General features: G+C 41.1%; 1 protein-coding gene across 1 annotated transcript in view; it reads right to left on the reverse strand.

Moving 5' to 3' along the window:
- Window positions 1-21,472, reverse strand: part of Ptger3 (prostaglandin E receptor 3 (subtype EP3)) — a 71,181-nt gene extending 49,709 nt beyond the window's left edge. The window contains exon 1 of the mRNA XM_013020635.1: window positions 20,349-21,472. Within this exon, the coding sequence (XP_012876089.1) occupies window positions 20,349-21,245 (897 nt within the window). The 5' untranslated portion in view covers window positions 21,246-21,472. The remainder of the gene's footprint in view (window positions 1-20,348) is intronic.
- Between the last annotated feature and the right edge of the window lie 1,279 nt (window positions 21,473-22,751).

The raw sequence follows: 22,751 nt of genomic DNA on the forward strand, positions 1-22,751 counted from the left end.
GTTTGAAGAGAACATTAAAATCCTTTGGGTTCAGAGAAGTTCTGTCCTTTCCTTCCCCTACTATTTTTTAAAGACAAAGACTTCATATCTCTAAGGCTGAAATTGTGTGAATCATTCTAGAAACTGCAAGTTGATTTTATGATTGAAGGGGAAGAGGCTGGAGGGAGAGAGAAAATATCGCATTGCTGAGTCTGGCTACGTGCAAAGTCCTGAGGTTTAAGCTTAGGAATCCAAAGCCCTGAACATAGGTAAGGGGGCTAGATAAGGAGATGTGGTCTCAATGAGGTTCTCTAAGGCCTTTTTTCTCATCCATAATAACAAGCAAGGGGGGAAAACAAGCAAAGGGTGAAAGTAGGCTTGTGAGAATCCCAATTGCACTGTATCATACTGGAAGTTTTATAACTGTCAAAACAATTTTTCTAATTTTGACTACAGTCAAACACTTTCCCACTAAGCAAAGAGAACTCAATAAACAGTTTTGTTTTATAAATAGTTTAGTAAAAGAATAATATTTATGAGTCATACCAGCTGAAACATATTTATCACTCTGTGGTGTTTCCAGCCTTCAAGACACAGAATTGGATTAAATAAATTTTACATTTTTACAGGAAGCACTTCCTAAATTACAAGTATCATGAAGAAGTGGAATCTTCTAACAGATTACTGATAGACAAATGAAACTTCTTGTCACTATTACAGAGATTTTCAGAATATGTTCTCTAGGAACGCTGGCTCCTAAAGTCAGTTAATAAATAAATAGAGATTCTACAGTAAGTCTTTAATCACTGTGATTAATTAGCCTACAGTTTTCATAATTTTCTGCTATTCTCAGTTAATCTGTTCTTTTCTACATTAAGTAATTTGAAATGTTTTAATAAACCAATAGAGTACTGCACAAAGGTCTAAGGTCTACTAATTACTTGATCAAGGAAGGTGTGTGTGTGTGTGTGTGTGTAGGGCCAGTCCTGAGGCTTGAACTCAGGTCTTGGATGCTGTGCCTGAGCTCTTTTTCTCAAGCCTAATGCTCTGCTACCTGAACCATAGCCCCTTCTGGCTTTTTGCTGGTTAACTGGACTTTCCTGTCTGGGCTGGCTCCAAACTACAATCCTCATATCTTGGCCTCCTGAGTAGCTAGGATTACAGGTGTGAGCACTGATTCCTGCTACTGTATTTTCTTTTGAATTTTCCTATATATTGTTGAAAAATGGAAAAGTATCAAATATATAATCTTTCATGAAGATTAAGCTAGACAATATATTAAAATTTATTTCTCAAGTCCTTTCAAATAGTAAGTAGTCATTCAGTAAATAGTGGTCTTTTTATTCTATTTTTTTTAAATTTCCTATCATGAGTCTCATTGCCACTCCCTAACAGATCAATGGTTAGGGCCACACACACACGCACGCGCGCGCGCGCGCGCGCACACACACACACACACACACACACACACACACACACACCATGCCATCACTAAGCCACATGATTGTTGTAACATAAGAAGGATGTAGGTAGTAGAAATGAACTTCTAACTTTTATTACTTATACTCCTACTTAGGACTCTTTTTTCCCCATTATCACCACCCATTTCTCAAAAATCAGCTGCTGGAGGTTCTGGTCTTTCCATGGACCCTTTGATACATCCAGGCATGCACCAGAGACTGACACAGAGCACATAGCTTTTACATGCTGGCTTCACCATGATGGCATGTGGTAAGCACTTTTTATCATAGGACTCCAGCTGGGTGACCTGCCACTCAGCAACTAGAGCACCCTGAGTCCTGCCTGCCTTTTAAACCTGGCTTCCAGCTTCCTGTTGACTCTATCAGCCCCCAGAATCCCCCACATCTATTCTTTGTGCATGAGTCATAATCTGCTATTTGCTACCCAGAACTCATGCTAGGGAGGCTAGAGCTCAGAGTCAAATATTTCTATGACTTTTCTTTCCTTCTTTCTTTCCTTCCTTCCTTCCTTCCTTTTCTTCTTTCCTTCCTTCCTCTTCCCCTCCTTCCACATCCTCCAGTCCTGTAGCTTGAACACAAGGCCTGGGTGTTATCCCTGAGTTGTTTTGCTCAAGGTGATTGCCGCTCAACTCCGGGCCTACCCCCACCCCAATCCTGGTAGTAAATTGTAGGTAAGCAGTTTATGGACTTTCCTGGACTGGACGGCACACAATCCTAGATCTCAACCTCCTGAGTAGCTAAGATAATAGACACGAGCCACCAGCACCCAGCTTCTATGCCTCAAACTCATGACCTATAACACAATTTAACTAGAAATGAAGACTAAAGAATTTTGAAATTTCCCCTAACTTTGTTTTAATAGGATGAAAACTAATATTAAGAAATGTACTTTTGGATCCAGGCACACCCTTATTCTATTCTTGGAAGAAATTACTACCAATAAATAAATTCAAGAAATCTGCCACCCAGCATGCTGGCCCTTAGCACAGCCACTGATTTATAAAGAGAGAGTCAGTTGCCAAATTCAAATCAGACCCAGACTTCCATTCCCCCTTTATGGAAAAATTAACAAAGAACTTCCTTTTTCTTCTCTAGTCACCTCATGATGGTGCTAGTGGAGAATTTGTGAGCTTTTGGAGCAATACCTCTTTTTTGCCATAAACTTCTCATTACCTCTCAACTTCCAGAAAATTCTTTGATGCTGAACTTTTAATTGTAGCTTAACAAGAGTCATATTCACCCTTGATAAAGCAGGATTAGAGCCTATTGTCACCTATAACTCTTCCTTGTTGTCACCAAACAATTCAAAACAAGAGCAGGAAAGAGGCAGGTAGGAGTGAGGGAGGTAGGGGAGGGAAGGGATAGTGGGGGAACAAAGGAGGGGTAACAACGCGCAACAAGAAATGTACTCATTGCCTTACTCATCTTTACAATAAAATAATGTTTTAAAAAGAGCATGAAAGAAAGGAATGTAAAATATTATATTGCTATTCAGTAAAATATTACATTGAGTAAAATATTCAGTAAAATATTATATTATATTATATTAAAACTCCACATGCAGATGGTAACTATAAACCTAGCAACTTGAAGCTTTGAAAAAGAACTCAAGACCTAGCCAAGAAATTGAAAAGTGATGTCTTAGTGGTTCCTTGGAAGCGGGGCCTGAATTGGAGATTTTGACTGGTGAGAAGCCAAGCTAGAGATAGAATCCTGGCTTCAGTCCTCCACAAAGCCACCAGAATATATGTGAACCAAGCATATACCCTCTCTCATTTTTATGTCTTTGCTGAAGCAAGGTTTTATTTGGTGTCTTTTGCTTGCAGCAACACAATAATGATTTTAAATGCAACTAGAGGAATACTCTCGGTTTAGGAAAAGAAAAGGCAAACAATAATTTAATAATAAATAAAATAAACAATTCCTTCTGAGACCTGGCCTGGAAATGAGTGTAGTCCATTTTTTTTAATAGGGATCGTGTTTTTATGAAACTGTGCCAACTTCTGTGTCTCTGTGGGACTGTTCAGACTTACGCTTTGTAGAAAAAGAAAACCACAACAGAAGTGTGAGAAAGAACTTGTAGCCTGACTCTTCCCTTTATGTAGGCAAGCTCAGAACAATCACACCTTTCTCAGGGAGCTAAATGGGAAGCCATTTTTGGATAGCTTGCCATCTTACCTCTACAGGCCCGGAAAGAAAGAGACGGTTCTAGCTCACAGCCTTGTGTCAGGGTCATAGGATGGGGATCCTGGGGACACTGTGGCTTTGAAAATAAAGCCAGTTCTCTGCAGTCTGAGCTGTCATCATCTCTTCCCTGGAGAACCTCAAAGCCTTTCTAATGGGTCTCCCTACTCCTCTGCTTTCTCCATTTCAGTCTCCGGAAGCTTTCAGAAGCATCTTTTAACAATATAACTGCAATAATGTCACTCCCCTGCTTCAAATCTCCCAGTGTCTCTCACAAACTAATATCTACACTTCTAATTTCAGAAATTAGTTGAGACACCACCAGATCCCAGCATGTTCTCCAACCTCATTTATAACCTCACCTCTCCCTCTTGCATCATTTCCATCACACTGGCCTTCTTTCTTTTCTTTTAATTATTTTTTTTTAGTCTCCTTAGCTGTACAATGGGGTTTCACTGTGATATTTTCATATATGTAATCAATGTATTATCAATCAACTCCATTCCCTATATCATTGCTACCCAGGTCACTCTTTTTAGTCAATTTTTACCATATTTTCATTCACCCTCTGGTGCCACTCTGTACCTGAACACACCGGCCTTTCTTCTAGTCTTTGAACATGACAAGAAATACTGCATTCCCTTTGCTTAGAGTACTTGTTCTGACAACCAAATGTGATAACGTAGAAGCCTTGTTCTTGATGACTCAATCTATAAAGTTCCTCTACTGCTATCTGTCTCAGCAAACAGCTCTACTTCTGTAACACTGCTTGCCATAATAAGATTTCTAGTGTATTTATTTGTTGCCTCTTTCCTTCTACTAGAACGCAAATTTTCTGAGAAAGAACATGAAATTCCCTCACTCTCCACTGTCATGTATAATGTCTCCAATAAAAAATCCACCAAATTCATGGATGGATTAATTAACTCTAATGTCCTTCATTGAAGTGTTAACAGAAAATAACATCGGTAACTTGAGTTAAATTTAGGATTGTTCTGATGAGTGTGATGGGTCTGAGGTTGAACTTTCTGGTCTCAAGCCCAGACACTGGGGCATAGCAACAGATCTGGGATTTGTTCATCCAGGCCTCTGTCCATCAAGTAGAAGCTGAAGTTCCCCCCAAATGTCCTCTCACCCCAACTCCTTCAGCAGTAAATCCAGTAAAGCAATTTTGTTTTTGTGGCAGTCCTGGGGTCTGAATAAAAATCTTTAGCTTGCTAAGCAGGAGCTCTAGCACTTTTGCCAAACACCCCAGGACTCTGTTCTTTTTGTTTTGGTTATTTCTGAAGTAAGGTCTCACATATCTGCATGGGGGTAGCCTCAGATCATGCTTCTTCTAGCTCTGCCTCCAGTATATCTGGAGCCACAGCATGGCTAACTTTATTGGTTGAGATAGGGGGTATCACTGACTTTCTTTCCTGGGCTGGATTCAAACTTCAATCCTCCCAATCTCTACCTCCAGAATAGTTATGTGACATCCCATATGGCCACTTTTTCTGGCCAGCAATTTTTAAAGATAAATCTGAGCATATGAGCACAGAAGTTGGTCTCTGAACCAGGAATTCTGACAACTTCTCCTCACTCCGTGATACATGATGACAATGAGATTCCAATGAAGAACTGTTCAAAATTGAGACAGAGTGATCATCAAAAAAAGCACAAGCTGAACACCTGTGGCTCACACCTGTAATCCTAGCTACTCAGGAAGCTGAGATCTGAGGATCATGCTTGGAAGTCAACTGGTCAAGAAAGTCCTTAACACTTATATATCCAATTAACAACCAAAAAGCTGGAACCAGAGCTGCTGTTGTTCAGGTTGCAAATTGCTAGCTTTAAGCAAAAAAATTTCCACGCACAGAGTTTAAGCCCCAGCATATGCACAAAAAGAAAAAAGGCACAAGTAGCTCCTCCTCCTCCTTCTTCCCCTTCTTTCTCCTTCTCCAGCTCCTCCTCCTCCTTCTTCTTCCTCTCCCTCTTTCTCCTCTTTCCTCCTCCCTCTTTTCCTTCTTCCTTGTCCCTCCTCCTCTTGCTCTTCTTCCCCCTCCTCCTCCTTCCTTCTCATTTTCCTCCTCCTCTTCCTTCATCCTCTTCATCTTTCTCCTCCTTCTCCTCATTCTTTTTTGATAGGTGATAAATCACAGCTAGCACTTCTAAGAACAGAAAGGTTAAGGGCATAAACCAAACAACAACTGAACTTGTTCATGAATTTAGACATCAAGGAAACTCTGGACATGGAGAAAGCTTTCCATGAAGAGCCTTGGTGCTCACTGAAGATTTCACATGACTGTCATGGGCTTATGGTATATTGCTTTGTGGGGAAAACAAAGAACAATTTGGAAATGAAGCTAGTCAGAGGCAGGTGCCAGTGGCTCATACCTATAATCCTAGCTATTTAGGAGGCTGAGATCTGAGGGTTGCCATTCAAAACCAGGAAAAGTCCTTGAAATTCTTATTTCCAATTAACGAGCAAAAAGTCCAATACGGAACTGTGACTTGAGTGGTGAAGCACTACCCTTGAGTGAATAAAAAGCTAAGGGACAGCACCCAAGTACTGAGTTCAAGCCCCAGTACTGACATAAAAACTGTCTGCTAGATACTAGAAGTAATATTTGTATTTATAGGGGGACAGAAAAAAAATGAAGCCATTGCTCTCTTTGGATTACTTTGCTATTTGTAAAGGACAACTTTTCCCCAGAGATCATTTCTCTTGATTGTGCCACTTGAGCCAGTCCCAAGATATAAAAACAAATTCTTTTTTTTTCTTTTTTTTTTAATTGTGAAAATACCATATAGAGGGGTTACAATTACATGGACAAGATAATGAGCGCATTTCTGATCAAGCATTGTTGCCTTCTCTTTTGTTTCCCCTTCCCATCCCTTCCCATCTCCCACCCCCCAAAACAAATTCTTATTTCTCATCTTCAAAGCCATCTACCAATGTGGTCCTCCCTCCCTCACACGTCAATCAGTATTTAACTTACAGTTTTTCTCCACATCAGCAAATGTACTTCAAAGAAAACAGACTTGCTTCTCATCCAATCACTGCTCAGTTTGGGTTTCCTTGGTCCTGCAGAGACTCGCTGCTGCCCTTCCCATCAATTCTAGGTCAACCCATTTCCTCTCCTCTTTGATTTTTTTTCCTTGTTTTTATTTGAAAATGCTAAGAACAGAGTCTCTCTCCTCTTTTATATTTATGTATGTATGTATGTATTTATCTATCATTCTGAGGATTGAACTGAAGGCCTCACATGTGGCAGGCACGTGGTCTAACTCCTTGTGCCCCTCCCCAGCTCCTCCCCTCCCTTCCTTTAATGTAGTACTTAAGGGAAAGGCTTTCCTCTTTTTGACTCAAGGGCTCTGTTGTGCTACTCTCATTCATTGAGTACACAGACTGATTTCTCTACACATAAAGCAGATAAAACCATTCCTTTGCTCAAAATTTTTAGTTACTTTCCATTGTTCTTAAAGCACACATCTAAACTCCCAAATCTAAGTAAGTGGCAAGATTTTGTGTTATCTGCCTTGCCTTCCTCCATGAAGCCTTACTTTGGAGGTCCTTTCTCTTTACTCAGTCTATCCTATTCTCCTGGCCTTTTTCAGTCCCTCCAATACTTCTAGCTCTTCCTTCACTGATGCCTTCACATACTGTTCTTTCTTTCTTCACATCTCATCTTTCTTGACTCATCAGAAATGAACTTTCTCAGAGATGTCCTCCCTAATCCCAGCCTCTACCAGTGTATCAAGAGGGATCTCTGATACTCTTCCAAAGTATCTTTCCCTTGCATTTATAATGTCTACCTTGTTTTGATATATGTATGTTGATTCTAGAAGCTTCTATCACTTCTCTCTGTTCAAGAGAAATCATGTGGGAGAAGATGTTATAGAAACAAGAATTATTTACTTTGGTCAGTGTAGCTTGGATGGAAAGGCACCACGTGACAATAAAAGCAATGATGGTAATGCCCATTAGATGGGATATATTTATTAGAATGATTAAGGCTACCATGAAGAAGTGGATAAGTTGCATGCTGTTCAACTTCAAGGAATATCATTCATGTAGAATGTAATATAAAATGGAATCTTCTAGAGCTATAATTAACACAAGCTATATGAAATAATGATCACAATTTTTTGAGGGGGTCCAGTTATGGGTCTGTACTCTGGGCCTGGGTGCTGTCCCTCAGCTCTTCAGCTCAAGGCTAGCACTCTACCACTTGAGCCACCGCGCCACTTCCGGCTTTTTTCTTTTTGCTTATGTGGTGCTGAGGAATCGAACCCAGGGCCTCATGCATGCAAGGCAAGTGCTCTACCACTGAGCCACCTTCCCAGCCTCATGATCACCATTATTAATGTCAGACATCAGAATGATAAAATCATAGTAAGAATGACCTGTTAAAAGAATATGTGAGTTGTCTCCACATGAGGTCCTGAGTTCAATCTTCAGTATTGAAATTAAAGCCTATGGCCTTTGCCAATTTGTACACATTTCTTTTTTAAGTTTTTTACTGTAAAAATACTGTAGAGAGGGGTTACAGTTACATGACTAAGGTAATTACTACATTTCCTATTGAGCATTGTTACCTCCTCCTTTGGTTTTCCCCTACAGTCCCTTCCCTCCCACCTCCTCAACTTCTCCCTCCCCGCCCACAAAGTTGTAAAGTTTGTTTTTAACATAGTGTCTTGTACATCTCATTGTTACAATGGGTCAACCTGTATCCTCGTTTCAGCATTTTTGTTATTTCCTTTCCCCTCCCCAAGATGAAGGGCACTGGAATCAAATACAGTGAAAACAGGGGTTATACCATGGGGAAGAACAGACAAGAGAAACAAAAGAATCACATAGTGCATTATAAGTACATTAAAAACAACAGCAAGAAAGAAAAAAACACTGTGTCCCTATCTGGGTGTTCATTTCACTTAACATCATCTTATATGATCTTATATACATAGCTTTTGATCTTTTCTGCTTGTCCTAGACTTATACTAGTTATTGCAAATAAGGGAAACCATGGGATCTATGTTCTTTGGGCCTGGCTTACTTCACTTAATATAATTTTTTCCAAGTCTTTCCATTTCCTAACAAATGGGGCAATGTCATTCTTTCTGATGGAGGCATAGAATTCCATTGTGTATAGATACCACATTTTCTTGATCTATTCATCTACTGAGGGGCATCTAGGTTGGTTCCATATCTTAGCTATGGTGAATAAAGGTGCGATAAACATAGTTGTGCTGGTAGCTTTAGTATGGTCTTGTTTGTGATCATTTGGGAAAATGCCCAAAAGTGGGATTGCTGGGTCATAGGGGAGCTCTATGTATAGTCTTTTGAAGAACCTCCATACTGCTTTCCAAAGTGGTTGAACAAGTTTACACTCCCACCAACAATGTGGTAGGGTTCCCTTTTGGCCCTATCCCTTCCAGCATCTGTTGTTATTAGAGATCTTGATTATAGCCATTCTAACTGGAGTGAGGTGGAATCTCAATGTTGTTTTGATTTGCATTTCTTTTATGGCTAGAGAAGTTGAGCATTTCTTCATGTGTCTCCTCTGTACCATCAATTTGCATACATCTCTAAGCTTCATCCTAAGCAGTTGCTAGGTGTCTTCTGACATGAATCTAAAATGGTATCTACAACAGGGACACTTTTATGTATAAACGTAGGCAGTCCAAACTGAAAATAATAAAATCTCAATTACTTTATCTATTGATAAATGAAAACCAATGAGACAAAATGACTTCGATACATGAAAGCAAGATCAGCCACAGGCTTCCTGCTCTCCAGAGCCTTCCTCTTTCTGTGGTGCTCAGCTGTATCTTCAACAACTCTCTATTGCTCCTCTCAGGAAACAGGGTCAGCTTGCCAGCTGCTATGGAGGCATTCTTCTATTTGGGAAGATAGGGAGTTCTGCCAGAAGCACCACTCATGAAAGGTGTTTGATAGCAAGAAATTATACATCAAGACAATCAAATCTCCACTTTACTGCCTTGGGGATTCCCCACATGCATAACCTCTCAGCACTTCCAGCTTGAACTATATACTTCCAGATTTTCATGAGTCATGTAACAGCTATTCTAAAACACAGAAAATACCATTAATTTCAGAGAAAGTTAAAAAAATATATTTCTTTTTATATATGTTATCCTACATAGAATAAGCTATCAATATATATAACTATATAAGACATACATAGGATATAATATATAATATATATTATATAAACTATATAGGATAAGTAATATATAACTATGTATTAATATACTCAATATACTAATTAATATTATTTATATATTATCTACTATAATATATTAATATATAGTTATATATAGTGGTAAGAAGTATAAAAAATAGGTTAGTAAAATGTGTATATTTAAATCACTTGTAAGTCTTTTTTTTTTTTTTTTTTGGTCCGGTCATGGGGCCTGAACTCAGGGCCTGGCTGCTGTCCCTCAGCAATTTAGCTCAAGGCTAGCACTTTACCACTTGACCCACAGCGCCACTTTCGGCTTGTTTCTTTTTGCTTATGGGGTGCTGAGGAATCGAACCCAGAGCCTCATGCATGCAAGGCAAGCGCTCTACCACTGAGCCACCTTCCCAGCCCAACTTGTAACTTTTTTTAAATAAGTATTTGTTTTAAAAATGAATTGCCAGTTCCAACATGATCTTTTGGTTTTGGATTACCATGGTGTTTGTGTGTGTGTGTGTGTGTGTGTGTGTGTGTGTGTGTGTGTGTGTGATATGCCAGTATTGGGGCTTGACTTTGAGCCTGGTTGCTTTCCCTTAGCTGGCTTCTAACCAAAATCCTCAGATTTCAGCCTCTTAAGTAGCTAGGATTATAGCCACTGGTGTCCTGCTCCAAGTTTGTTTGTTAGTTTTTTAAAGAAGTTATGCTACTTCATATAGATTGTGTAGGGTTTATCCTAGATAGCTTTTTATCTAAATTAGTGGCTAATTTTCTTTTTTCTTGAAGAATTAAATTGTGAACAATCAAATCTCCTTTCCTGTTTCTGGAACCAAATTTCATTTTTAGATTTTCTGTTCTTCAAATTCCTATCATGAAACTAGCACTGCTAAAGCAATGCACAGACTTTGAATAAACATGAATACTATCACTGGAAAGTCCTTATAAATGTTGCTACAAAGAATATCTGGGCAGATCACTAAATGGGAAATGACATTTATGCTACTCATAGCCTGAAAATAATATTAACACATTACCAGGATCTATCCACACTGTATGTGGCAGGGTGAATCTCTATGCTTTTCACTCTGGTCTCATTGAAGGCTTATGTAAATTTAATTCTGGGTTTTGCGTCCATAGCAGAGAGTGTACCCAGCACCAATATTTCTGATTACTTGTAAAAGACAAGTCATTTTCCTCTGATGGGTGCAGAGAAGGACAGCATTATACCCCTGGGACAGAGGTGTTTAGAACACAAGGTAGTGGCTAATCTTGAAGTTTAAAGGAAGAGAAATAAATCCAGTATATTTTAGATTTAAGAAGCTAACTGGAAGTTCTAAAGGGAAGTGAATTCCAGAGTTAAGAGCAAGCGAGAGGAGGAAGGAGGGAGGTAGGGAGGGAGAAAGGGAAGGAGAAAAGGTGAGAAGGAGGAAGTAGTGAGGGGAAGGAAGGGTGACAATGCTGTATACAAATTTATGAACATGTGATTTATTATTTCTTTTAACTTTTATTTCTTTGAAAAAATTAGGCTATTTGACATATTTTTTCTTTTGTATTGCCAGTGAATTATAATTAATCAAGCTGTAAAACATTACTAGACTCTTTCATTTTTTTGAGGAAGATATGTTGGAACACAAAACATCAACAGAGTTGTCCAGTAAAACATGAGAGAGGTATTCCTAATATGGAAGAAATATTACCATTTTGCTAACAGGATTCAGCGGCAATAAATCATCTCAAGGCACTGTATACCTTTCATTTATTTTCACATATATTTAGCTTATTTTTAATTACAATTCTGTGACATGGACTGGGTAGGTTTTTTTTTTTCTATTTTACAAGAAAAAAATCACAAAGGTATTAAGTGATTGTCCAAAGTGACTCATACGAATTGCCTTTGTGAATAGGAGTGGAACCTGTCTTCCCAAATCTGATGTTCAGGTATTCAGAAGATAAGAAATAATTAAGTAAGCCTTATGTGGCAAGGTAGTTATAAGAGTTCCCAGGAAAGGGCTAGGAATGTGGCTTAGTGGTAGAGTGCTTTCCTAGCATGCATGAAGTCCTGGGTTCAATTCCTCAGTACCATATAAACAGAAAAAGCTGGAAGTGGCACTGTGGCTCAAGTGGTAGAGGCTTGAGCAAAAGAAGCTCAGGGACAGTGCCCAAGCCCTGAATTCAAGCCCCAGGACTGGCGCGCGCGCACACACACACACACACACACACACACAAAGAGTTCCCAAGAAAAGAATGCTGTACAAGACTTGTGTCCCTGACCTTGGGAGAACCGTGAGAACAGAAAAGCACTTTATCAGTATGCCAAATGAAGTGTAACATAGCATATGATAGGCAAGTGCAAGGAACTACGGGACCAAGGCTGGGGCATGCAAACAATTCCAGAATGCTGAATACTTGGAAGATACTGTTGATCAGTTGAGGGGTAAAGTAACATGTGGAAAATAGACAGAGAAACATGTCGGGTAAAAACTACAATCTGCAGGAAGTTACAAGCGATGTAACTTCTGTAATGATACTTCTGTGTGTATACATATGTTCTCTGTGTATATATATATATATATGTATACATATATATATATATATATCTGTGTTTGTACATCCCTCTCATTAAAGAAGTCACTAGGTTTACTGTAAAAAACTTACATACTTAGTAGATAAGCTATAAGGAGAACCTCAAGAAAAAAAAATTAACTTACCATTTTTAATTTATGAAAGTTATAATTTTCTGGAGAAAAGAGAATTCCTATGATCCTCCACAGGAATCAAATCACACATTTCTTCCTTATCTCCAAGAATTTCAGAAGAAAAAAAAAGAATTTCAGAAAATAGAAGAGGCAAATTTTGACATTATTACAGTTGTAGATCTCAGAGTTGAATGAGTGAATTAGACAAATGAATGTAACAAGTGGGAACACACAAATGCAAAAAAAAAAAAAAAAAGAAATCAGGATGGCTTCCCCCACCCCTAACAATTTCCCTGCAATGCAAGGTTTGAAGTAAAAACTGAAAGAGCTTGTAGTCAGTCACTGTTACCCCTCAGCATCCAAGAAGAATCCCAGACTTACAAATGCTTATAGTGCATATGCCAGAGTATTATTTCCAGAAAAATGAATCTATGGAAACTTGTCATTGAGATATTGACCTTTACAGCTTTTTCAAAGGAGAAAGGCCAATGAGTCACTATTACGTTCCAGTTCTTGAGTATCTGAACTTTTTAAAGATGATAGCTTAAGGAATGTTTAATATTAGGCTCTCTCTCATAAACCTAAAATTTAAAATCAACATCTTTTAGTTATGATTTAGCTCAGGTTATATTAACTTCTGAATAGATCATTTGAATACGTCATCATTAACCACATGTACCATGTCCAAAAGTCATTAACTCAGAGCACCCCATCTGTACACAATATCGACTAAACATTCCCCTTTTCAAACTGTACATTTTGGACCATTGAAGGGTAATTCTCCCAAATTAAAGAATTTGAAAATAGTATAGTGGGACAAAGATCTCAGATGTCTAGCTTTATCTCTGTACTTTACATATAAGAGAATACACAACTTTTCTAGTCCTGCTATTAGGTTTAGAATTCTTGGCTTCCAGGTTAAACAAACAAATGAACAACAACCAAGATTGAAAGTAAACTCAATCAGATATCCTGAATTATAAATTTGGTCACAATATTCTTTATGTTCCACTAATTCACAGGAGTGATGTAGATAGCATCCATGAGAGTCTTATGAGAGACAATTGAGGTAATGTGCATGAAGACAGGACATGGTAGATATTCAATAAGTATTTTTTGAATCATTCACTTCTAAAATTGATCATTCCTAATAGCATCAGTTTTCTCTTATCTTTCTGTCTTCAACTCATATCTTCTCACTGTCTCTCCTTAGATCTTAAATTTCTTCAAAAGCAAGTCATATCTGACCTTATGTTTTCATTCTTTAGCCTACTTCTTCTTCTTCTTCTTTTTTGTCAGTTGTGGGGCTTGAACTCTGGGCCTGGGTGCTGTCCCTGAGCTCTTCAGCTTAAAGCTAGTGCTTGAATATCCTGCCCATGCAATTGTAACCCCTCTGTACAGTATGTTCACAAATAAAATATAATTAAATTAAATTAAAAAAACAAACAAACAAAAAAAGCTAGTGCTTGATCACTTTAAGCATCACTTCCAATTTTCTGGTGGTTAATTGGAGAAAACTATCCCTGCCTGGGATAGTTTTGAACTGTGATCCTCAGATCTCAGCCTTCTGAGAAGCTAGTATGACAGGCACAAGCCACCAGGCTCTTCAGCCTACTTCTATCTATACCTGATACCCCTGCCAATAAATTCTCTCTCTTTCTCTCTCTCTCTCTCTCCCTCCCCCATTCTCTCTCTCTCTCTCTCTCTCTCTCCCTTATGCCAGTCCTGAGTCTTGAACTCATGGCCTGAGTGTTGACCCTGATCTTTTTAACTCACAGCAAGCAGCCACAGCTCTATTTGTGTGTGTGTGTGAGTGTGTGTGTGTGTGTGTGTATGCGTGTTTGTGTGTAAGAGAGAGAGAGAGAGAGAGAGAGAGAGAGATTGATTATTTGGAGATAAGATCTCACAAACTTTCCTGCCCCAGCTGGCTTTAAACTGTGATCTTCAGATCTCAGCCACCCTAAGTAGCTAGGATTACAGGCACAAGATACCATTGGCACCAGGCAAATTAACTCTTCATTACTCAAAGACACACACTAGCCATTCTACTGCCTATTGGCAAAAAAGCAAAGTCCTCCCCTGTCATTCAGAGTCTAAGTATCTCAATCTGGATTCAAGAACATTATATATATATATATTTGTAAAAACACTGTACAGAGGGCTTACAGTTACATGAATTGGGTAATGAGTACATTTCCCATTGAGCATTGTGACCTCCTTTGTTTTTCCCCCGCCATCCCCTTCCTTCCCCACCTCCCCAACTCCTCCCTCCCCTTCCCAAAATTGTAAAGTTCATTTTCAACATAGTGTCTTTTTTTTTGGTCCGGTCATGGGGCCTGAACTCGGCCTGGGTGCTGTCCCTCAGCTCTTCAGCTCAAGGCTAGCGCTCTACCACTTGAGCCACAGTGCCACTTCCGGCTTTTTTCTTTTTTTGCTTATATGGTGCTGAGGAATCGAACCCAGGGCCTCAGGCATGCAAGGCAAGTGCTCTACCACTGAGCCATCTTCCCAGCCCCTCAACATAGTGTCTTGTACATCTCATTGTTACGATGGGTCAATCTGTATCCATATTTCAGCATTTTGTTTTATCCCTTCCCCTTCCCAAATTAGAAAAAAAAATGTATATACAAGATGCAGGGCACCGGAATCAAATACAGTGAGAACAGGGGTTATACTGTAGGGGAAGAACATACAAAAGAAACAAAAGAATCTCATAATGCATTATAGGTACATTAAAAACAATAGCAAGAAAGAAAAAACCACTTGTGTCCCTGTCAGGGTTCATTTCGCTTAACATCATCTTATATGGTCATATGTACATAGTTTTGACCTTTTCTGCGCGTTCAAGAACATTTTCTGACTATGATTCCCTTTGTTCTAGTTTTATACTATGTTCTTCTTGGCTGGGTTCTTGGTCTGCCATGAGACCTAGTCATGTCATGCCACTTCTTTGTGTATGCTCACTTTGGCAAATTCAGATGGACTTTCTTCTGAGAGCCAAGGGCATAAATTATATCCTAGCTTGCTTCATTGTTCTTTAGTTGTTTCACTCATAAATGTAGAAATCTTGCTTCTCTGAATGGCACGAACTCTTTTGCCAGTTTTTTCATAATTCTATTTTGGTCTAGTGTAGCTCAGTGATAGAATGTTTGCTTAGAATGCTTAGGGCCCTGGGTTTGATCAACAGTGCAACAAGGAAAGTCTATTTAATAGGCCTTCTACACTATATGATAGTAAACTCAGAAATATAAAGAATTCAAATAATCTCAACTTTTTTTTTAAGGTCAATCATTTTATTAAAAGTTAATATTAAAGGTTGTCTGTGAATCAGAGAGAAGGGGTGAGAGAGAATAGCTGATCCCTGCATTCTTCATAACTAATCATGGGTAGTAAGACTGAGAAAGTTAAAGCTTTCATAAAAATGAATTATAGAAGATTCTTCCTCACAGGGAGGACTGATATGCTTAATCATTTTCCCTAATGTAACAACTGAAATATGGCAGAAATTTGAAATTTGTATGTAGAGGTGACAAGGAAATCAACAATAGTTCATATAGTTCATATACTGTATATAAACTTCATCTACAAATAATCCACCACACATAGCTACCACATGTAATATATTAAAAGTAAATGTCTAACATATATAGTATATATTATAGTATACATAGTATAATACATATATATATACTATATATATAGTATATTAAAAGGAAATGGATAAAGTAATAGAATAGTACTAGTAAACTTGACAAGTCCATATGTTTAGTGTCCAACACACATACACTCTCTCACACACAGAGGCAAGTGAAAAGTTTTTTAACTATACTGTGAAATAGCCGCTCAAATTAAAGCACACCTGTTTGTACTTATAGCTAATGTGTGGGGAATTTACTGATTCTAGATTCATCCAAAGGCTCTCAAGGGTGCTTTAATCCAGCTTTTTTTTTTTTTTTTGGTGCCAGTCCTGGGGCTTGAACTCAGGGCCTGAGCACTGTCCCTGAGCTTCTTTTGCTCAAGTCTAGCACTCTACCACTCAAGTTACATCACCAGTTCCGGGTTTTTCTGTGTATATGGTACTGAGGAATTGAACCCAGGGTTCTATGCACGCTAGGCGAGCACTCTACTATTGAGCAACCTTCCCAGCCCTTTAATCCAGTTCTAACACTGAAGATAAAAAAGTGTTTGTTCTTCATGACTTACTTTTTACAATGTTGATGATTAGGTCTATATCTACTATTATAATGATAGAAATGTCTATCTTTACATGAGTAAACACAAAGTCACACCAGACCTTAAAATCTACCTTTTGGGGTACCAATTTATAAAGTGAACAAAATGTACTCATAGATTTGTTTGAACAAATCTGGGAACTTAGCTATCATGTCAAATAATTGAACAATTTGATAAGCATAGCTCATGAAAAAATAAAATATTAGTAGCCAGGCACCAGTGGCTCACAATTGGAATCCTAGCTACTTAGGAGGCTACGATTTGGAGGCTCCAGGTTTAAAGCAAGCCTGAGAAAAATGTCTTTGAGATTCCATCACCAAAATAAACATCATATAAAAACAGGTTCAAGTGGTAGAACACCAGTTGAGCAAGCTCAAGGCTTTGCATTCAAGCCCAGTGATGCAAATACACACACACACACACACACACACACACACACACACACACTTAAATAGACTGTATTGCTGTGAACTGGTTGATTCTAATGGTTAATTCCAACTAAGTAGCAATTTGACACCTTATATAAACAGTGTAGAACTGTTAGAATGGTACGTCATCTAATTGTGATGATAGTCTCCCAATTATTTTCACTTCTCCTAGTCATATTTCAAAACGCACACCTTATCATTCCCTTAACTCCTATCTTCTGCAATATTCTCCAAAGTTTCTAAAAAAATGAGGCAAAGAAAGCTTTTGTTTGCACCACACTATATTTATACAGTGAGAATTTGCAACTGTTGAGACTTTTCTTATTATGGTTGCTTGATTCTATTAAGTTTTGCAGCAGTGACAATGAAACATTATTATAGCTATGATAGATTAGTATTTGATGTCTAACTTAACCAAAGCTGAAAGGAAGAAGAAAAGATATAAGAAAGGATTTCTCATGTTAACACTAAGAAGCTGAAAATTAATTCACCAGATTCTAGTGTTTTCATCCCTGTAATTCACTATCCTATTAAGAGAGCAGTTTTAACCAATTCCTTCCTTTGAAATGATCCCACTTTTGTACCAGAAATCTTTCTTACGATATATGGGGATTTCCTTTCCTTCCTTCCTTCCTTCCTTCCTTCCTTCCTTCCTTCCTTCCTTCCTTCCTTCTTTCTTTCTCTTTCCTTCCTTCCTTGCTTCCTTCCTTCCTCCTTGCTTCCTTCCTTCCTTCTTTCCTTCCTTTTGTTTTCTTTCTTCCTTTTTTTAATGAGTGTGTGTGCGTGTGCACGTGGGTGCAGGGGTGCGTGGGCACGCGCATGCAAGTGTGGGTGTGCGTGTGTGTGCCAGGACCAGAGTTTGAACTCAGGCATAGAATAAAATCTTGCTAGGCTTTCATGTTCACAACTGGCATACTACTAGTTGAGCCACATGTTTAGTGCGGCATTATGCTGTTATTTGAAAATGAGGTTTCACAGAGTTTTCTGCCCAAGTTTGCTTTGACCTATGATTCTCTAGGCATTAGCCCCTTGATTAAAGCTAAGATAAGGTAAGATTTAAAACAGATTTCCTGCAAAGAGAATCTATTTTGAATTTGAGAAGTTCTTCTTTTTGATGTGACCACATGTGGAATTTAAGGTCAATGCTTTTATGAGAAATGACCAACTGACAAACTGCTACATACCAGTAAACATCTCAGTGAGGCTATTAATTGAAATTAAATAAGACTAGTTTAAATTCAATCTTCTTCTACGTGGACATTCTTTTCTGTCAGTACTGGAGACTGAAGTCAGGGCCTTGAGCATGCTATATAAGTGCTCTACTCTTGAGCAGCAAGTCCAGAGTGAACAGGCCATCCTAAGTCAAGACTGAAATGTACTCTTTCTGATGCACCCATACTGAATAGTATGTGAATTAAATTTTCCAAAGGGAAAAAATCATTGCATTGTTTATTTTGTACACAAAAACAAAACAGAGGAGGAAACAAGGATTATGAATCTGATGAATTGTAGAGGCAATTATTCCCATGCATTTTACCCTAGGATAGAAATTGTGTGCCAAAGCGAACTCACAAGTGTAAGACTCAGAAGAGTGTTGTGAAAATCTGAGATATTCTGTTTGCCTTTGAAGTTACATTCGTTTCTGTAAAATGGATTTTTTAGAGCTCTTTTTTCCCCTTCTGCTTGCCACTTAAACAGTCCATTCCTCAACTGTAGGAATTAATGTCTAAACTTGGAGTGGGTTTTGATATGCCCGGGATGATGACATCAGCCAGTTCCTGGAACCCAGAGCTGTAATCAGTGACTTGTCGGTAGTCGGGTCCTCAGATAACTCTCTCCTTGCAACTGTGTCACTGATTTAGGGCCAAGTTTGTGTTCAAAGCTGTCCCATACTAACTACACATAAGGATCCTTCCATACCTGCTTTGAAAGTCAGAGGAGGTTGGAAGAAACATTTTCTCTATTTTAAAAAGACCAGAGATTTAAAACTAGTTATACTCCCATAATATCACTGCCCTCAATGTCACTAAACCATGCACTTAACAATGGTTAAAATGGTAAATTTTATATTATGTGTATTTTACCTTAATTAAAAAAAAACTGATGTGTGTAGGTTCTTCAAACACTGCCTTTGTTTTTCAGTGGTTCTGCTCAGCGGTGTAATATACGTGCAGGCCTTCAGTATATAACAGGTTATAACGGGGATTGTAAAGGGGTCATTCTTTCTGTAATATCTATTAAGGTAAGTCACTTGTGAACCAAATAATCACCCATCCTGGTGAAATTACTGAACAACACATACCCACAGAAGTTTCTAGCGAAAAAGAAACAGAACCAAAACTCAGATCATTTAAGAGCTGGAGTTTTGGAGCCTGTGAAAATATCTATTGCTCCCAGGTCACTTCATAGTTTTGCTGGCGTGGGGGTCTGGACAACGCGTACCTTCTCTGCTTGAATTCTCTAAAACCCAGCACTTTTGGACAATGGAAAAACAAGCAAACAAAATAGCAAATGCAGGCCAGGGGGACTCCTGGTATGCTAGGTCTCCCCACTGACTGAGTGTGGGCAGAAGCACTTCCTAGAGGGTCAGGCACACGCCGCCAAGGGGCTGAGGCTGACCTCTGCAGCCTCTCCATCTTTCCATTTCCTGCCCCCCAGGCAGGAATGCATCCAGAAGTAAGGTTCACCCTCCCTGAGCAGCGAGGGCTCATAGATGGCCAGAGGGCGGTTCCTGTTTGAGGTGGCAGGTAGGTTATTTTGCAGGGTGCAAAATCACCCTAACGGAGTGGTGTTTACAAATAAAGAGAAAACAGTACCAGCCACCACAGCACAGCGGTCATCACCATTCCTCTCCTAATGCGCCCGGGGCAAACTATGCCGGCACAGGCACTAAAGTGCAACCTGTGTCTCCCCCACCCTCCCCGGATTAGAGACAATTTAGCAAAGGCCAAGTGTGCAGAACCTGTGCGTAATGCGATGCCTGCCAGACACACGGGCGCTGTGGGCAGCTCAGCAAGAAGCTCATCTCTGCAGATAGAACCAGGATAGGGCAGGATTCTCCCTAAGGCTCTCAGCTTGCAAACCCATTCTCGTGGGCGCGGCCATGGGAACGACGCCTAAAGCCAGCATCCCTCCGCCTTTTCCTATCCAGGAATTCCGACTTACCAAAAGCGGAGACCAGCAGACGGACAGCACGCACATGATCCCCATGAGCTGAATGGCCGTCTCGGTTGTGATCCGGCCCCACTGGGAACTGGACTGCGAGACTGCAGCTTTGGCCCGGCAGCGGGACACCAGCGCCTTAATGGTGGCCAGGTTGCAGGCAAATGTGACTGCCAGAGCCAAGAGCCCCAGGAAGGCGAAGGTGGAGGCGAAGACAAGGTTGCCCCAGTCCTGAGAAGAGTTAGTTTCATTGCTCCCTTGCCCGGTGCTGATGAAACACCAAGTCCCGGGCCACTGGACGGTGTACTGACCCACGCCCAGCACCGGCAGCAGGGCGAAGGCGAGCACGGCCAGCCACACGCCCAGCAGGACGGCGCGGGTGGCGCGCGTCTTCATGTGGCTCGCATACCAGTGCGGCGCCCGAATGGCCAGAGCCCGCTCGACGGCCATGGCGCTGGCGATGAAGAGCGAAGAGAGCCCAAACACAGTCATGGTCAAGCCGAAGAAGGTGCACAGCCGCCCCGACGGGTCGAGCTGTTCCCAACGTTGTTTGGAAAGGTACACGACGATGACCACGGGGCTGGTGAGCAGCTGCCCGACTAGATCCGTGAGCGCCAACCAACCGATGCACAGCAGGAAAGACTTCTTGCGCTTGCTCTCCCGCCGCCGGTAGCTCCGAGACACCAGCAGCATGGCCAGCGCGTTGCCCACGAAGCCCGTGATCATCATGGTGATCGGAAAGGCCACGGACACCGATCCACAGTCCTCGCCGGGCCCCGGGGAGCGGGTGAGGTTACCCCGCGCCTCGGTGGAGCGCTCGGGAGTCCACATGCCCGGGTAGGAATGGTTGAAGCGGGTGCAGAAAGGGGCGCTTCCGCCGTCGCCCCGGGGCGCCTTCATGTTGGCTTCGAGGCGAGGAGGGCAAGGCACGGAGACAGTTGCACGGAGAGCTGGTAGACGGGGCACGAGCGATGGCAGAGGTGGGCGGCCACCCGGGCTGGGATTGGGCTGCGCTCCATGGTGCGGGCGCGGCCGCCGCCTGGCTCCGCTGCGCTGGCAGCTGCAGCCCCGCTGCAGGGGGCTCCAGGCGACCCTGGGGAGGAACGCGCGATCGGCTCTGCGTAAACCTCCGGCCAGCAGGCGCGCCCCAGCGTCCCCACCGTCTATAAGGCCGAAGGGGCGGGGCGCCGTGGGTGTAGACAGAATTAGGTGGGAAGAGGGCGGAGAAGCAACCGAGCGCCTCCCCAGGCACTGGGCCACCAGGGCTGGGTGAACCTTTAGGCGCTTCTTCGGGAAACGCCCCCGTTCCTGGCGGGAAGCGACACCCACTTTGCCTTCCAGAGGGAAGTGGTGCCTCCCACTGGGTGCTGGCAGTGTGGGCGTGGGTGGGAGCTGGTTAAAAAGCCTTCCCAAACCCAGCTCAAGCCACCAGGGGTTACCTGGGTGCCCGCCTTTCTTGTCTATCCATGGACGCGCAACCAGGGAAGAGATCCTTTTCCTTGAGGTCTTTCTATCCCGTCCTTAACCAGCTAATGAGCAAGGCACACTCGTTTGCACTGCAGTTTCGTTTATTCAAAAATTCCCGTTTGAAATGGAATGGTAGTGAAAAGGCGAAACTGTTCCCTCCCTAATCCGATCGCCACTGAAACTGTACAACGAAAAGATAACGCCTAGCCCCGCATTGGTGGCTCACGCCTGTATTCCTAGCTACTCAGGAACTGAGATCTGAAGATCAGGGTTCAAAGCCAGCCTAGGCAGGAAGTCCGTGGGACTATTTCCAATTAACCACAGGAAGGAAGGAAGGGAGAAAGGAAGGAAGGAAAAGGAAAGAAAGAGAAAGAAAAGCAAGCCGAAAGTGAAGCTGTGGTTTAATGGTAGAGGGCTAGTTTTGAGCTCAAAAGCTCAAAGGACAGTGCCAAGGCTCTGAGTTTAAGCCCCGGGGCCAGTACCAAAGAGGGGCTGTGCGACCGGGGCGGGGTGGGGGGCGGGGATGGGGGAGGGATGTCTGGAGGGAGAAAGAATGCCTGGAGATTTAAGGAATTCGATTTAGGCAAACAACAACAAAATAGATTAAGTTAAAGACTAAGAAATCCCGAGTCTCATTTAATGTTGTCCTCTCGTCCCAAAAGAAAGTCATCGGAGTCCAAAGGCACTCACAAGGGGGCCTGTGATAGATAGATAGCCTCTTAGTAACTGACATAGTCCCAGGTCTGACAAAGGCAGGAGAGGGAGGCTCTTCCTCGGAAGGTCTTCATCTTCCTCTTCTTGCTCATTCTCTTACCTTTAGAATTAAAAAATGAATTTATTTTGAAGGCCTTTCATACTGCCTTCGAAATCAGGCAAAATCTAGGCCGTCTTATTTTCATGATACATTGTGAATATTCGGGACTGTCTTTTCATTTTATT

The sequence above is a fragment of the Dipodomys ordii genome, unplaced genomic scaffold, assembly GCF_000151885.1.
Source record: "Dipodomys ordii isolate 6190 unplaced genomic scaffold, Dord_2.0 Scaffold51, whole genome shotgun sequence".
In the NCBI taxonomy this organism is placed as follows: Eukaryota; Metazoa; Chordata; class Mammalia; order Rodentia; family Heteromyidae; genus Dipodomys; species Dipodomys ordii.